This window comes from Eleginops maclovinus, chromosome 3 (assembly GCF_036324505.1).
Source record: "Eleginops maclovinus isolate JMC-PN-2008 ecotype Puerto Natales chromosome 3, JC_Emac_rtc_rv5, whole genome shotgun sequence".
In the NCBI taxonomy this organism is placed as follows: Eukaryota; Metazoa; Chordata; class Actinopteri; order Perciformes; family Eleginopidae; genus Eleginops; species Eleginops maclovinus.
Genome location: NC_086351.1, coordinates 7246561 through 7264158, shown reverse-complemented (window position 1 = coordinate 7264158; position 17598 = coordinate 7246561). Strand labels below are relative to the sequence as shown.

Below are 17598 nucleotides of genomic sequence, written 5' to 3'. Positions count from 1 at the left end.
CACACACACACACACACACACACACACACACACACACACACACACGAAGAAGTTGAACATTAACACACAATGGTGCTTTGACATGTTATCAGTGTCCGGGTCATACCAACTAGCGGGCATGTTATAGGTAGTTTATTAGTTGCATTTTTACTTGGGCGATCAGAAAACACGTTGAAAAGGGTTTGGTTGCATGTTAAACTATATCCTCCTCTTCTTTTTTCAGTTTCTGGGGTCAAATGTATCCACTGTCGATTAAAAAAACTACCAAAATTAATTTGCACACCCCTATGTTTCGCAACCTGTTTTTGAAAGCTCACCTGTTGGCTGTTCTGCTGCCGTGGGGCGTTCAGGTACTCAAACTCGCCTACAACGTTCAAAGAGACAAAATGGAGTTGAAACTACCTGGCTGAGGAAAAGTGAATATTAATATATGCGCTGAATATTATGCACAAGCAGAAATTGTATTTGGGTATCTAAGGATATAATAATCAAATACGTCGACTGAAACCTTGAGGGAAGAGGAATAAAAATGTTCTGGACGGTAATCATCGCCGCTTTAGTGGCAACAGGTAAGTTGGCCTGTTTTTTTTTCTTGCAAAATAGGGTGGGCCCTCTTCCGTAAAAAACTCTGCTGAAACTGCTCGAGCCTTTCTCAGTACTGTTATTTTGTGGCAATATCAGTTTTAGTCATAGTTTGAAAAGGTGTTCCTATGCATTTATGGGTTTATTTATGCCGAATGTTGAATACAATTATCAAAGTACACATGTTAACCATGTAACAACCTGTTACATGGTTAACATGTGTACTTTACTAGAGTATTAGAAATGTTTGCTACTTTATGCTTCTTCTTCACTAGTAAACAATATCAGGAGGACATATGCTACCTCTATCTCCAGATCAATTGACACTTAGGCCCAAAGCCACTTGTTACTTCTTCTTTTTTTAACATAAAATCACACATGATATGCTTGAATAATATGATGCTGTACCATAGTACTAAATATACCCTGTCGCATACATGATGTCTTAAGTGATCTCCTCTTTGAACAACTAAAACATTTATATTACACGTATTTGTTGACTACAAACCAAAAATATAGTATTTTGAGAGGAGATAGTTTGTATCTTAGTAGTTTTACTTTTAACATTTTGAATTCAGGATTATTGTACTAAAGTAAATCATCCAAGAACTTCTTCCATCACTTGTAGTTTGTTCTTGTGGATAGTTGTTTTGTTATAGGCCTACCTACAATCTTCCTTCACATTTAAAACTGGTTCTCATTTGGTAGTATTTTATTTGTTGTTTGGCAGAACAACATATATATTACTCCAAATAGCATGTAAATCATTATTCAGTGAAGATTCAAACAGGGGTTTTGAAAAATCAAATAACTTCATATTCTAGAAGTAATGAGGAATTTCTTTCTTGTTAGTGGTCAAAAAACAACCACACTGCCTATCATTTTATGTATGTCTTGCCACATGGGCTTTAGTGTCGCTGGTTGAGAGAAAAGTCAGAGCACACACAAGTCAGTACAGCTAACAAGGGATCACCTCCTGTAAATATGCCTGGCTGGAATTGATCAGTTTGTTCTTACTGTCAACCATTCCTATGAAAAACAAACAAAAAAATAAATGTCTTGGCTTTGTTACGACATTTAGGTTATTTATGCTCTGTTCTTAGAACATCCTAAGTCTGAATAGCTTTCCTACTAAAGAACAGAGCCCGTCTGAGGTGACTCATCACACCCAGTTTCAGTGATACCAGCAGTGAGGAAATACTGTTTCTCATATAACACACCCAAGGGGGGTTTCTGGAGTAATAATAAACAATATTATTAAATGTGAGTAACATTTTGTTAATAATAATCATAATTTACCATCATCTCATATGTTTAAATCTCCGATATATTTCTTTCTAGAGTCCACCATGGCCATCTCCGTCCAGTGCCCCACCAAGAGGTACATCGTCATCCTCTTTCAGCCCGTCACCCTCACCTGCACTTACCAGACAACCGCCAACCAGCCTCCTGTTGTCACTTGGAAGTACAAATCATATTGCCGGGACCCCATCCAGGCTGCGTTTAATCCCAGCAGTGCGGAGTCCATTTTGTCTCAAAACAACCCCAACTATGACCCCAACATCGAGTGTGCCGATTCCCAGAGGACGGTGCAAATAGTGGCCTCCAAACAAAACACTGCGGTAACCCTCGGTGCAGAATACCAGGGGCGCAAGATCAGCATCCTGAACAGTGAGTTAATTAAAGTTAATTTGTCAATAAGTGCAGATAAATGCGGGGGGGCGGGAATCTCAAGGGGAACTTAAAAAGAGGAACTAGTGGAAAACTGACATCAGCTATCCAGTATATTTTATCCTGCCACCATGCATTTGAAACATTTATTTTTTCTCAGCCATAAGAATATGATGCTTTTGATAAAATCATACTCATCACTTTGGCACTTTTTCAAATGCTTATCTGCAAATGCTTTACAGGAAGTTAAAAATGGCATCAATACTAATAAAAGAAGATCAAATGTGTATAACAGCTGCACAATAATACACCAGAGACATACAAAACATGGTTTCCTGTTCTGTGAGTACAGGTAAGGTTAATAGATTTGACAGTAATCAGTCAACTTGCCAACCTGATCTCTAACAAGAGCTTATTTTAAAGATCTTTGTGAAAAAAGCGTGATCTCTCTTAGATATAAGATCAAATGCAGGTTCACACCATCACTCAGACGATGACCTGGTGCATAGCATGGCATTTACACATTTCAGTAGTACCGGTAATCATACTCTCAGAAAGTGATACATTTTTGCTAAAAAAAAGGACGCAAATATAACCAGTCAAGGGTGAACTAGGGTAGACAGGACACACCTAGGCTGTGAGAGGCTGTTTACAAATAAGCCGTGATCTGATTGGACGGAGCATGTTTGTCTGAGCGGGAGATAGCAGGAGGCCTGCCACTGCTGTATAACTGCACTGTGCTGAAACCACAGATAAACGATGAGCCAGAAAACTGGCAGACTGTTTTGGATACTCTACTTTCCCATAGTTCAAAGTTCACAGCACATTGATGTAGCCGATTTTCTGAGGACAGAATAAAATGAAAATGTACGACAGGCCTTTCTTAGAAACTGTAAGTTGTAACAAATCTGCATTAATGCTTACTACTACAAACTTATTTATGTACTGTATCATCACATGTTGGTAGGGAACTCCCAGTACTGCTTCTTGGTAAAGAATGAGTTCATTTCGGGCTACTTGGAAACTGTGGACAGCCGCTGTGCATTGTATAGTGCATCACTCCCAGTCATGAGGAAACTTACAACTGAAACACTTTTGTCTGTATTTCACACAGCCTGTTTTCAGATGTGGTCAGACACACACACACATGCAACCACAATACAGTGCAATGCTGCAGAATAGTTTGTCTGCATTATGAATGTATATACATACAAACATGTGGATCAGCATAGTTTCACTTGAAATCTGCTTGACCTTTAGTTTTAAGAATGAACCAAAACTTCTCTCGTATATATTGGTGTGGAAAAACAGTTAAACAGTTAGGAAAGTACCTTATTCAAAAGACAAATTATTTGGATGTGTGCATTGGTTATTCTTGTTCAATTTATCAAAACAAAGGCGAGATGAGACAAACCTATGGGCGTGAGTATTTTTTATGTGTATGTTCATCTTCTAAATGACTACAAAAAAGTGCAATTGAACAAGGGTTTTTAGGAACCCACTATTCTATGATTGTACTAATAGCAAAGAATAATACTATAGCCTCTCTAGGACTAAAAATCGAACCTGTGGGTCTATTTTTGTTTTCTCACAGATGCAGACCTGAATATTGCACAGACGGCATGGGGCGACAGCGGTGTCTACGTCTGTTCTGTGGTCTCCTCCCAGGACCTTTCAGGAAACGGGGAAGACTACACAGAGCTAATTGTTCTTGGTAAGTTGCATGCGTAAGCTCATGTGGTCACACATAGACCCACCTTTTTGCTCCCTCTCTATTCTTCCCCTTATCTTTACTTTCCTCCCCCCAAGCACACACATGAGATTATACTAAAAGGTTTTTACATTATTAAGAGTTTAAAATAAAGTTGTATGGGTACCGATGTACCTTCTAAAGAGAGGGATTTTGCCACCAGCAGGAAGAGTCTTAAGAGTCATTCATTCTAGGCAGTAAAAAGCAGACCAAGACCACTTTAAAGTAATTGTGGCTTTATCTTTCTTTCACAGAGAGAAAGTCAAATACTACTGACCTGCTGCCTGGTATTGACTTGCTGGTTATGGAAGGTAGTACAATCCCTTGCTGTAGCTCAGTGTTGTTTTAGTAGTAGTAGAGGTGTATGACAGAGGATTTGCACTAGCTGTAGAGGAAACATTTTGGAAACATTTATAACACAACAACCTGGCTGCATAGCTTGAAGGCACTCGGGTTGAGAGTTTGAATTTGAGCAATTAAGGCCTTAGACATACAGAACGGTTTCTGGCCAAAGGTCATAATCCAATTGCGCAATAACCTACAAAGTATGACTCATCTAACCACAGTCCCTTACATGCACATCATGTTGTGGGTGAATATAGAATAATGTCATAATGTGTTTCGGCAAACTTCACTGTTCTGCTTACGATACTTGGCTTACACACAATCTTTCTCTCCCTTAGACTCCCCCCTTATCCACTTTTGTTTCTCTCTCTCTTTGATGTGGCTAGGCTCCCGTGATTTCCTTATCAGTGGAGACGGCCAAATAATATTTTACCGTCCAACTAAAATGTTTTCCATTTTAGCTGATCCCTTTGAGTTTTTTCTCCCCTACCCATTGCTGTTTGTGTGTCTTTGCTAAGTGGCATGTGCTGCCTGAACTGACATGCAGAGTGAGTGCTGGGTGCGACGAAAAACCGGCTTTACCGGTTTTACAAAACCTTAAAAAAATTACCACAGCAGCCAACACAGCATGCTTTGTTGATCTGAACACTCAATAACATCCATGGAATCTGGAAAAGTGTTTGTACTTACAAACAAGAAGCAACACATCCTATCATTACACCAACACCAACAGCTTTACTTCCTGTTTGACGCTTCAACAAAAATAACTTTTTTTTTCTGTTCAAAGGCAAAAGTTCAACAGTCCTATTGTCATTCTCGTGTGTTTGTTCTTTCCTCACAAATACTGTTGACAAATATTTCTGAAAACATTTTCTTATTTTCTGGCTTTATGTTACATGTTAAAGAGGTCCTATTATGCTTTTTGGGTTTTCCCTTTGCTGTAGTGTGATATGTATGTTTTTATGCATGTGAATGGCCTGCAAGAGCTAAAATGTCAAAGTTCCCTCCCAACCCCCCTGTCTGAAACACCTTGTTTAGGCTCCTTGTCTACTTCCATAACATAGTGACATCACTACGAAACAACGCTTCTATTGGCTAGTGCTCCAGTGATGGGCTAAGAGGTGTCTCAAAGTAGTTGACCAATGCACACGGAGTATGAGAAAAAAAAAAGAGCACGTTTTGAATATTAAAGCATGTAAACATGTCCCAGTAGAGACACAACATACACGTATGAACCTGGAAATGAGCATAATATGTCCTCTTTAAAGGAAAGAAAATCCAGTCTTAAATAAATGTATCTAATGCACCCCTGCTGCCCCACACAGACTGGCTCCTGGTTGTTTTGGTGGTGTTTGGATTCTTATTGCTGCTGCTCCTGATCGGGATCTGCTGGTGTCAGTGCTGTCCGCACACCTGCTGCTGCTACATCAGCTGCCCCTGCTGCCCCGAACGCTGCTGCTGCCCACGAGCGTGTGAGTACCAAATGGAAAGCCAACGAAAGTGAACCTCTTGTCCTTCTTTTACTGCATATAAACTTAAGTACTTTTTGAAATTAAATATGTGCGCACTTCTCAAAAGGTTTTAATTGTCTATGTCTTTCTGTAATATGCAGATACGCATGTGTCCATCAGGTTAAGCTCTAGCTTTCTGATCACGTTTAACAATATCAAACTGTACCAATCTTGATTTTAATTTCAAACAAGGGAATGTTCTGATTACGGGGGTTTATGTGACTCGTTAATCTCTACTTTGGGGCATTTTAAACATGCTAAATTGTACAAAAACTAAAGGACATGCATATAAAACATTATTATTTTCATCAAATGTTTGTGACAATAAACATTTAGTTGTATTTCCCTTTAAGTGGACCCTTAAAATGGCATTTTCTTTCAGCAGTTATAACGTGTATCTGTTGCAACATGCAGTCATGTTTTACTCCACTCTAACCAGCTGTACTCTTAATATTCCACAGTGTACGAGGCTGGAAAAGCAGTGAAGAAAGGGGGAATTCCCATGAGTCAGTATGCTCCCACGCTCTATGCTCCCAGTATGTATGCCCAGCCAGCATATGGTCAGCCTGGTATGCCCATGCTTCCTCTACCCAACGGAGCCGGGCACCCCCCTCCCCATAACGGTTACAGTCGTGAATACGATGGAGCCAGCTCGGGTAACTTTTCCACTTCTCATTTAAGAGCGGTCAATTAGTCATTTCTATTTACTCAACCCTCTGGGAATTGAGTCAGCATGACAACACATGTCAGTTTCATATTGACATGAAATGTGTGTGCAAGCCTTGGACTGCATGTGTTACGTTTTCTTAAATGTGTGTGTTGTGTCTTTGCAGTTGGACAGGGCTCCCAGGTGCCTCTGCTGCATGACCAAGACCAAGGAGACCCCAGTGAGTAACATTTCTAAAACTTTTCTAGCCCTCCACCACAAAACCTGCCTATTGATGTTTCCACACCTCTACTGTTGTGGTAAAAAGATTAGTTTCAATGTTTCACCACTGTGGTTTCACTTGTATAATTGGTGAGATGAGTTGCCCACTGTCAAACACACTGTCATAAAATTGAGTCAGAAATATATATAAAAATATATATATATATATTTATATTTATATTTATATATATATATATTTATATTTATATTTATATTTATCTTTATAGTATTTGCATCAAGTTGCCAATGCTCAGATCTGATTTCCCTGACTTCTTCTCGCCAGCTCGCAGTGGGTACCGTATCCAGGTAGACCCCGATGGTAATGCCACACGTGCCATTTATTATATGGAAAGGGAGCTGGCCAACATGGACCCATCCAGACCCGGAAACTACAACCGCTGTGAGTGACTGATCACTTCTTGCTACTCTGTGCCCTCATAATACTGTGTGAAAAATAAATCAACTTCTGGTAAAAGCTGTCAGGGGTTAAGAGGCAGCCACTTAGCCAGTGTCTAGTTTAGGATATGTTTCAGCAAAAATAATGACCAACAAAATGCAAGTCTTTTTTTACTTTTACCCTTTCCTGTAATATATATTCCATAAACGCCAACATAAAGGACTATTTGTCAATCATTAGGACGTCTATTCGACCATATGCTGTCATTTTACTAATGTTTAAAATGCAGTCTAGTGCAATGACTAATATGACTGAGTTTAGTCCAAATATGTCTCAAGTTGTCTTATCCTTCACCAAAACACCATAGTATTCTGTTCTTAGGCAAGACAAGTTTATTGATGGAGCACCTTTCAACACAAGGCAATTTAAAATACTTAACAATTAAAAAGACATTAGGAGCATTAGGAAATAGCGTGGCGGAATTACATTATGAAATGGCATTTTAAAAGCAAAACTAATAAAAATGTACATACTTCAATTAGAAGCATCATTATACTAATTTTCTATTTGTCCCCTTAAGTGGATAATATGACCGAAGTCAGTTCCCTGCACGACGGCCTGGACTCTCGAAACCGCGGGGGTCGCTCCCAGCCCCCACCTCTGGCCACGGTCTACGACAGGGATGAAGCCATGAGCACTATCAGCAGTGTTTCCCAGCAAGGCCAGCGCCGTGACAACTACTCGCGTCAAGGTGCAGGGTACATGGCGGACCGCGTACGTGCGCGCTCCATGGACAACCTTGACGACATCGGACGGCGCTACGGCCGCGATGACCCCCCGCCCCGGCGCCCAGAGGAGTTCAGAGGCAGGAGAGGGTGAGTTTCCTTGAGCAACATCTCCTTATTAGCATCAGGACCAACATTCAAAAGGGACTGGTGTTTTTGTATTTACCTGGATTGATTCTCAGACACTGGGCTTGTTGTCTTGTTTGGGTCACTGAGCTTTGACTCCAAGAATTGAAGACTGTTCACGTTTACTTAGGAAATGGAGAGGCAAACCCCTATGCTTTTCTCACCAGAATGATCATTTAGAATGTACTTGAATAGTTTTGTGGTCATGTTGTCACCATCTGACTAGTAAAGCTAGTTAAAGCTGATAATACATACAATAATAGGAGGGGAACAGATTGAAGTGTGTCTCTCTTTCTCTAAAGGTAAGATAACTATTGAGAGTCCGGAATAACAAACAGGGACAGCCTCCTTTTGTTAGCTTTTGTTTTTTGTTAAAGGCACTGGCTTGTGAACACTTGTTTAAACTCCCTGTCTTGTTTTGGATCCAGGCTGGATCAGGAAAAATGATTGCTAAGTGTGTTTTCATGTTTTACAATTACAAGATGTCCCTTTTTTAAGTATATTGATACGAATACGAATTTTTGTTCGTAACTTGGTCCCAATTCTTAAATTTCTATACTCTATACTCTTTTCTCCAGGATCTGTTGGGCTATAGCGTCTCCAATGATAGCATGCCAGATGTTGTCATACATGTAAATAAAGCTTGGCGTACAGCTTATCCATTGCTTGTTATTTGGAACTTTGGAAACAGCTCCCAGCAATTATATGATCTTATGAAATGGTTGCTCTTATACCTTGCAATGTTTTATAAATAGAAAAACACACAGTATAATAAAATCAAATAATAGCAAATGAATCTCCGCCATGTTATGTAGTTATTTAGTATTAGTTTTAGGACCGGCTCCTGGGCAGCAAAAAAGGTGGACAATTTACACCAAGCACAGCAATGAGAGAATTAATTTAGAGATTAAAGGTACAATGAGGTTTTAAAGTCAGAATCATCAGTGTATTATTCTGTGTAAAGCAGTGGTGTGAGGTCAAAGACACAGTCTCTTGTTGAGGCCTGCTCCCTGGAGTGTGCGCAGGATGAGTTCAATATCTCAGGAACTCGGTGCGGATGCATCCACTTGATAAAAGTGCCCCTCCGCTGCTCCCAGCCAAGAAACTGCACAAACACTCTCCCAGATAAACAGCACCAAGGCAACAGATCTCTGGGGTCATCACAGTCAGCTATATAGATGGCTGCTTGCAAAGTAAAATATACACAGGTTAAAACATCGTGGTGCTCATTAACATTTAACTGGATATCATTATTAATGTGCAATTATTGAAGTAATGTTCCTCGTTGTTGTTAGCTTGTTTGATCCTGGATAGTTAACGTCCAATCTTACTGGTATTAAAACCACATATATAATGTATTGACTCTAAATGCATTAGGCTATATTTACTGATTTCTGCAGATAACCTTTCTTATGTTCCAGTTTCCATTACAGCTGAACTTTCCAAACTGTATATTCATATATTTTCCTAGATGAGTACAGTCCAATGTACCTGACACACTTGGAGAATGGTGCATAACAACACCACATGTAAATGCTGTTATGAACCATTTACATTTTTCTATGCTCATTTTAAATGCATCTTCCTTAGAGAATTTAATTGTTGAATAAAAACTTGCAAATATTCAAACGATCTTAAAACTCATTCGCCCCTCTTATCAAGTCACATTTAATTACCTTACAGCCACGAAAAAAGTTAAGAGACCACTTCACCATGATCATGTTCTCTTATTTATTATTTATAGGTATGTCTTTGAGTTAAATGAATTTTTATTTTATTTTGTTGTATTCTATAAACTACTGACAATTTTTCACCGTGTTGGAATTCAACACTGGAATGGCTGCCATACATGTAGAGATTAAGATTTAAGAACAAATTGGAGTGGTCACTAGTTTCTAGGTGCAGTACAGGTAGTTGAAGCTACACCTACGCCACAGTTTAAGCTGAAACTGAGAACACAACACTGAGGTTTAACCAATATTTAGCATTAAATCTAATGACAGATGGTGTAGGTTTCTCCTTCCTCTCAATGTCTGCCTTTTCCTGTCTCTTTAGCTCGGACGATGGCTGGAGCAGCAGTGCCCGAAGTGGCAACACCCGCGACTTTGACGACCGCCGGCGCCGTGACTACTCTCCTGAAGACCGTGGGAGAGGAGAGGGAAGGGGTTATGGTGGCCTCCCAGGGAGACGCAGTCGCAGCCGTGACGACCTCATGGCCCTGGAGAGAGATCGCCGCCCTGAGGGAGACGCCAGGGGGAGGCGAGAGGACTATGATGACAACTTCCTGCGAGAAGCCTTGGAGAGGAAGAAGATGGGCGAGCAGCAGAGGGCGCGCAGCCGGGAGCGACTGGACAGCGCGAGCGACCGCTCCGATAGGGGGAGAGCACCACGAGGGCCCCCACCACTTCCTCAGATCCCGCCCTCCGGACCCCACGGTCGCCGTGATGATTACCCACCTCCTCCACTGCCACCATACAGTGACGATGAAAGCATGTCATCCTCAAAGAAAAGCAACCTCCGCAAGGTGAGTCACAGCACAACTCTGAACATCAGTGCTTTTTTTTTGTCCAGTGACTCAGAGGATAGTTTCACAAGTTTATTTCCAGACCAGATATAACATCAAACACACACTGACCATTGAAACCAGTTTTGGTTGCTTATATTATTCTTTTTTGATCATATTTGCGATTATGAGCAGCAGTGGATGGACAGTGACACATTTTTTGTTTAAATTTGTAGTAAAACAACCGTATCTTTTGAAGATATCTACTTGATTTGAATAACTTGGGTAAGCTTAAGCCTCATGTTAACTTTTGGAATAGAGTTGTGCATCTAAGGAAGGTTTTGGACTTTTCCCCGTCACTGACATGAAAGAGCATCAGCAGGAGTAAACATAACAAGCAAAACCTGTTTACATTTATAAATGGGCACTTGACTAGAGTTTAAAGATGGACTTCAAAATGTTTTACGTCTTCCTTTAGGTAGGAGGCATACATCTGTAACAAGGACATTTTCTAACCTACAGGTTTAACGATTTAGTCAGTTCATATTTAATTTTTCCTTATCAAGAAATCCCACAAAAACATTTAACCGCAAGTAATACCTGTCTAGCCAAAGCTCTATAAAGCTCATTCCTATCTAATCTATAAAATCACCAGCCTTATACTTGAAGTCTACTCAAATGTTGATATATATTTGTTTTTCCTTTTTTAAATGAGCCTTTTCTTGTGTTGCAGAATGGAGCTGTGAGTCGGGAGAGCCTTGTGGTGTAAAACCAACATTAAGGAGCAACCTGTCTGATAACACAGCTCTGGACCAGTGGATTTCTAAGACTGTATATATTACTTACACTGCTAATTTACTGTGCTGATTTGTATATCGCATAATTTACACTAAACTAAAATGCTGAATGTATATGTATACTTCTTAGGAAAGAGGTGCACGGATGAAATGTGCCTTTTTATGTATTAAACATTGTGGCTGCCACAAGTGCCTTAGACTGTACAGAATTTAACTTGTAGGTGTGAAAGTCAAGTTGATAAACAATTCTCTGTAAATGTGTTTACATCTTGACAAGTAAACATGTTCGGTTCCAACTTTTAATGTTTTTCCTTTGTTGTGTACTGATTTAGATGTGTGGCTTTTTACTTGTGATACATGAATTGTTTTTATAAGAAAAATAATGTAAATTTAAAGGAATTCATTTTATTTTTGCTTTTAGTTGTGTTTGTGTGCTCAATGTATTTAGACATCTGTTGAACAAAACTGTCTTGGTAAGAATTTGTGTTTGGTTTTATTTTTTCTACACAAGATTTCAGTTTTAACCTGCAGTATGTTGTACAGCCAACCAGTAATCCTCTCTGAAAACCCAAATGTTTATCGTGATGTGATGAAACCTAATTTTACAATAAAGGTCTTTATTGCCAGCCATTATTTCACTTGCAGATTTGTACCACTAGATGACACCATCACGTAAGTGTGTAATTTAATAGCACGGTAGATGTGTGTGTGTGTTTGATATTGGTACGGTTCTATCAGTTGATCATTGCTGCGGCATGTTGAAATACACAGTATTTTAGTAGACATTTAAATTACAGGTACATTCCTTGGACTAAGGGAATTCTGCACATTTTATTTTAAATGATATTACCGTAAGTTTAGTCTGACTTGAGGATTTCTTTGCTCTCTGTTTGAGAAACATGACAAAAATAGTTGACTGCCTATGTAAAAGATGTAGAAGGTCTATCACAATGAGTAATAACTAATTCAATTAAGGAGGTTGATCAACGATTCTCTGACAACATATCTGCATTCATTTGATTTTTAAATGTTACAAAGATGGGATTCATTCCGACGTTATTGACTTTCTATTTGATTAATGTTTTAACCTCTCCCTGTACCATATGTTTATAGTTTGTCCTCTCAGATTGTAGTTGCCTATACATGTGATTTGACATGAATCATTACAGGCATTCTTATATTTTAGATGGTACTTAATACTGCTCTGTGTGTACAACATAAGAAGCAGCAGATCATATGACGATGTGAAAACTCCTGACCTGTATCACTTGGACCCTAAACAAGATTTCCCTACAAGTTACTTAACAGGTAAGAATGCCAATCATTCAAGCCAAGTAGTTTAACTTGAATGATATAAAATGCCACGGTTTTGTTTTCAGGACACCCATGATCCTCTGCTTCAGTCAATTTGGTCTTTCTCCATGTTGGCCATCTTCTCACACCATACGTCGGTCCCGCTGTTGATCAACACCCCAATGTTTCTGACACTAAAGGATGGTTACAGATTCCAAGGAGGGTGCTGATCATCTCCACTTTACCATACACTGTAAGTAAGTTGTGGCATGGATGTGGCACAGGGGAAGTCATTTTGGAACATATTGCGTCAAAGTATCAATTTACATGTTTTTAACAGACAGACGGTTTTCTTAATGGTTTCATATGAACACAAGTGTTCATTGGGGATGACCACATTAGACAGAAGGGTGTGTGCTGCTTCTGCTTTTTGTTTATCCTGTTTCCTCACCAAAGGAAGTTTGCTGCCAATAATAAACTTTCTATGATTACACTAAGGCTGACTATATTACACATAACTACTCAAGCCTACAGAAGAGACAGGCCAGCCTAATAAATGTTGCAGTTTTTAAGAAAGTAAAGCTAGATTTAGTCAATCCCCACAACTCTCATTTTTAAAAGGATACAAATAAAGAAACAAGACTGGGGAAAAGAAGGGTGAAACACTTTCAATGCTAGTGTTAGGAATGCATGAAGAGATCCAACAGGACAGTGTATTTGCCCTTTATGGCACAGAACTACGGCTTATATCACCTCCAATATTTAAAATGATCAGTTGCAAAGACAATATCCTGTTTCATGATCTGTAATGATGCTCCTTAATTAGTTAAAAATTATGTTCTTAAAAAAAGCATTGCTTTTCCTGGATCAGACAGGTTAGAAATGAGATAAATGCAGTGAAAAATTACTGCAATAAAACATCCAGGTCTGACAGTTTGATCACTAGCAGAGACAGGCTTTATTTCAGCTTCGCCCTAAATAGAAACCACAATTCAGAGTACTGTATGTAAACATTTTTACTACCTTCATATAAGCACTAATACCTAAGCCCCCTCATTATTAGAGCATTTAAGTTAAATGTTATACACTTAGTAAGAGGGAGGTAACAGACATGTCAGATATAAGCAGTTTTGTCAGTGTAATAGTATTTGTGTTTTATGGTTTTTCTCTCTGGGGACATTGTAACAGTGTGAGGGACTTGCAATGCTTTATTAACCACAGACTGCTACCCTCAAGTTCACATCTATTGAATCATTGACAAACCGCAAGGCTTCTGATACCATGGACCTTATTACAGTTTATAGTGCTGCTCCAAACCTCTAAGGTACATTTACGTGACGTACTGCTTCTCCACTGTAATCTGAGGAGAGACACCTGCTTCAATTTCATCTTGAGCAGGCACTCCAGAGATTTAGTGTTGCACTTCAGTAAAGTTGAACAAACCAGAATAAACTCAGCCGAGGTTTAGATCATCTCTTTTAGTCACTATTGGTCAAGTTCGAAAAAATGCTGGAACAATTAGGGAGTACTTCATCCAATTTAATCAACCTTTATGTTTGAAATCAGTGGAGTTGCCCTTTAAATACAACATGTTTGTTGGAGCTAAATTGTCAATGTAATTAAAAAAAGAAATTAATAATATATCATCTCCTTACTTAGTTATTCATGTTGATATCATTAGATTCAAGATTCAAGATTCAAGAAGCTTTATTTATCCCGAGGGAAATTGAGGTGCAACAGTTCAATACAAAGAAGAAAGGAGAAATATACACTCAATATAACTAAACTACTAAATACACACTAAATATACATCAAATATTACTAAATATAAACTAAAATAACTAAGTATAAACTAAGTATAAACTAAGTATAAACTAAATGTATCAACAATAAGAGCAGCTTTGCAAATATGAAATAGTGAAATAGTTACAGTAACTACGTAGGTACAGTATACAATATACAACAATATGTATAGTGCAAATTATGTCAAATTATGTCATGAATGTATGAATATTTTTAAACCACATTATACATAAATAGTATTTTTCTTATCCAACATAAAATGAGGCTATTTTTCATATTTTGTCAACTCAGCCCACCAGAGATTTTCCAAAAAGCAAGGAACAGATTTGTTTGTGTGTCGGCTGATATTGCATTAGTTAAAGCTGAACACTGTCAGCAGAATATTCATACCACACCCACATCAGACACACCTGATGAAGCAGTCACCAGTGGTGCTATTGTGAGATTCCTGCAGGAGAGAAAACAGCTCAGGGTGTGAAAGGACGTTTGCAACAATAAACCAAATGGATTTGGTGACACCATTACCTCCGGACATAGCAATATCGGATAATCCTGTGAAACCCCAGACTACGTCCTATAACACTGTTTTTATAATTATCCCTTTCAACTTTAAGTTTGCTTGGTAATTTTCAGAGGTGGGACCAAGTCACTGTTTGGCAAGTCCCAAGTAAGTCCCAAGTCTCAGCAGTCAAGTCCAAGTCAAGTCCCAAGTAAAGACAGAGAAGGGCAAGTCGAGTCCAAGTCCAAGTAACACCAAAGCCAAGTCGAGTCCAAGTCCAAGTCCCAAGCTTCTTCGAGTCCTGAACAAGTCATCATGTACTCTTCACTTAATAATGCCATTATCAGACTAACGATCACACAATTTCAACATATCAACCTAATCTTCAGTATTTTTTTATACATACAGATTAAACTATGCATATATTTTATATATCTGTATATACGCATGCGCCCAAAGACCTTCAAAGTATTGTGTGTGAATGGTGGGTTAGAAATGTATGAGCACGGAAGGCACCACTGTCATCCTAAAGTTGGTAAAGCGCCTTGACTAGTGAGGCATGGACTGTGTGGATGCATGTAACTGGCATTGATGCTTCAGTGGATGCCAGTTACAGTAGGTCAACATTTTGCTTAAATCACAAAGAAACCTAATATTTCAATAAAACAATGTTTAATCTGCATAACAATTAAGCAGCATGACTACACACAATGAAAGGTGCTGGGGGTAGGCGCTTGAGAGACAGACAGACAGAGAGAGAGACAGAGTACACCTCCCTAATCTTAGTTATTTGTGTACATACCTGCAAACTCAGAAGGGCTGAAAAAGGTGACAAACTAAACCGTTGTAGGGGGGTCTGGGGGGTCTGGGGGGTCTGGGGGCATCCCCCCCCCCCCCCCAGCATTTGTACACGTTGCCTAGCAACGTCGCACATGCGCATTATATCCTGCTCCGCTCCGAGTTATAGTAGTAGGCTATTCATGGGAAACGCATGAACAGCACGTTAAGATCTCGGCCAAGTCGTAATTAAAAGCAGTTCTTCATTATTTAAGTTAAGCGGCGGTAACGCCAGTGTTAAACAAGGTGTTAAACACGCAAATGCCGGTTGGTGTGCGTACATTACTGAGTGTTTATCGGTCCATGGCCGTAATGAACGTGTCGCATTGGTCCATATGTAATGCGCACGTTCTGTTGTTCCCATTGGCATAGAGCTATTGAACATTAATTTTAACAAAGGATACGGATAACATATCGCCCACGGCAGTTTTGTCATTGTATGTATAGCCTATATTTGTATTACGCTATCATCATTCAACATGTAGAATGAACGTGTTATCTATAGAGTCGATTTACATAGATAATTCACAACCATGAACCTAATCTGGATCTTAAACCTGCCAATTGCAACTGAGAGAGACGCAGACCAGACGGACAGCTCTCGACTAGGCTTCCCTTCCGTGGCACAATTGCATCTTTTCCGTAGATGAAATCCGGGGAAATCGTGAATATTAATGAGGGGAAACCCGGGGATTATCCAATCACGCTGGTTAGGTCCCTGAGCCAATCCAAAAAGGCCAAAATCCACCACATGATTGCATTGCTCGCACTTGCCTGCCGGCTCTCTCACTTTGCGGTCTTTGGGGCTTCGCAGGTTCGCATTGCAGGGAAGGATGTCCATGATCAGGAAATTTAGCTTTTGACTCGAGGCATGTCAAGTCATTACAAGTAAAAGAGGCAAAGTCCGAGTCAAGTCTCGAGTTAATAGTATTCAAGTCCAAGTCGAGTCGTAAGTCATGCCGAATTTGATCAAGTCAAGTCTGAAGTCATTAAAATCATGACTCGAGTCTGACTCGAGTCCAAGTCATGTGACTCGAGTCCACATGTCTGGTAATTTTTATATTGTGACATTGATGGGAAAGGTCCGTATAGTTAATAAAAACACAACTCCTGGTCTTTACGGGAGGATAATTGACACTGATGGACGCATGACAGTTTAACGTGCTTCACGCTCCCTCCACCACCCCATCCTCCACACCCTTACAACCCTTTACCCTGCCATTTGAGGACTCTCCCCTTTTCACCCTCTCTCTGAAACCAGAGCCAAATCTTCTCTGATTGGTTAGCTGGCTGGATCTGTTGTGATTGGTCAACTGGTTTAAGATGTCACGCCCCTTAGCCTATCAGGTACAATGTGTTGGAGTGATGTCACTATGTAACTGTACTAATCTAATAAACAAAGGGAGGGATTGTGTGGGAGAGAAACTCCCCCTGGAGGGAATTTGGAGATTTCAGCCTTTGCAGACCATTTACATGCACACAAACCTATATAACACACTACAGGAAAGGGGAAACCACCCAAAAGCATAACAGGACCCCTTCAAGAGTAGATAGAGAACATACTGGTTTTTAACTTGCTTTAATAAGAAAAGTTAAAACAATTGAGGTCATCCGAAAGTAATCAGGTTACATTACTTTTATATTTTGATACTCAGATTAGGTTACTGATTACATACAAGGTAAGTAAGAATTGTAACAGATTTCATTTTAATGTTACCCTCCCAACCCCCAACACCAATCCCCTAGTTTTAACTCCAAACGTAATGGTTTA

The 17598-nt window shown here is 39.5% G+C and overlaps 1 protein-coding gene across 2 annotated transcripts; it reads left to right on the top strand.

Annotated features, from left to right (window-relative positions):
* Positions 1-310: 310 nt before the first annotated feature.
* Positions 311-12021, top strand: lsr (lipolysis stimulated lipoprotein receptor). 2 transcript variants are annotated; one of them, XM_063879872.1, is made up of 11 exons: positions 311-569; positions 1924-2253; positions 3848-3967; positions 4258-4314; positions 5674-5820; positions 6321-6515; positions 6693-6746; positions 7071-7187; positions 7765-8059; positions 10151-10619; positions 11332-12021. In XM_063879872.1, exons 1-11 carry the CDS (start codon positions 530-532, stop codon positions 11365-11367), a joined length of 1860 nt encoding a protein of 619 aa, XP_063735942.1. In that variant the 5' UTR covers positions 311-529; the 3' UTR covers positions 11368-12021. The 2 variants fall into 2 exon arrangements, with proteins under 2 accessions (XP_063735942.1, XP_063735943.1); XM_063879873.1 differs by lacking the exon at positions 4258-4314.
* The last annotated feature ends 5577 nt before the right edge of the window (positions 12022-17598 follow it).

What these genes read in the sequence shown, in the direction of transcription:
- lsr (XM_063879872.1), top strand. Translation starts at nt 530, where the DNA reads ATGTTCTGGACGGTAATCATCGCCGCTTTAGTGGCAACAG. An exon ending in TGACTTGCTGGTTATGGAAG is followed by an intron (nt 4,315 to 5,673) that starts GTAGTACAATCC and finishes TGCCCCACACAG; the next exon opens with ACTGGCTCCTGGTTGTTTTG. An exon ending in AGAAAAGCAACCTCCGCAAG is followed by an intron (nt 10,620 to 11,331) that starts GTGAGTCACAGC and finishes CTTGTGTTGCAG; the next exon opens with AATGGAGCTGTGAGTCGGGA.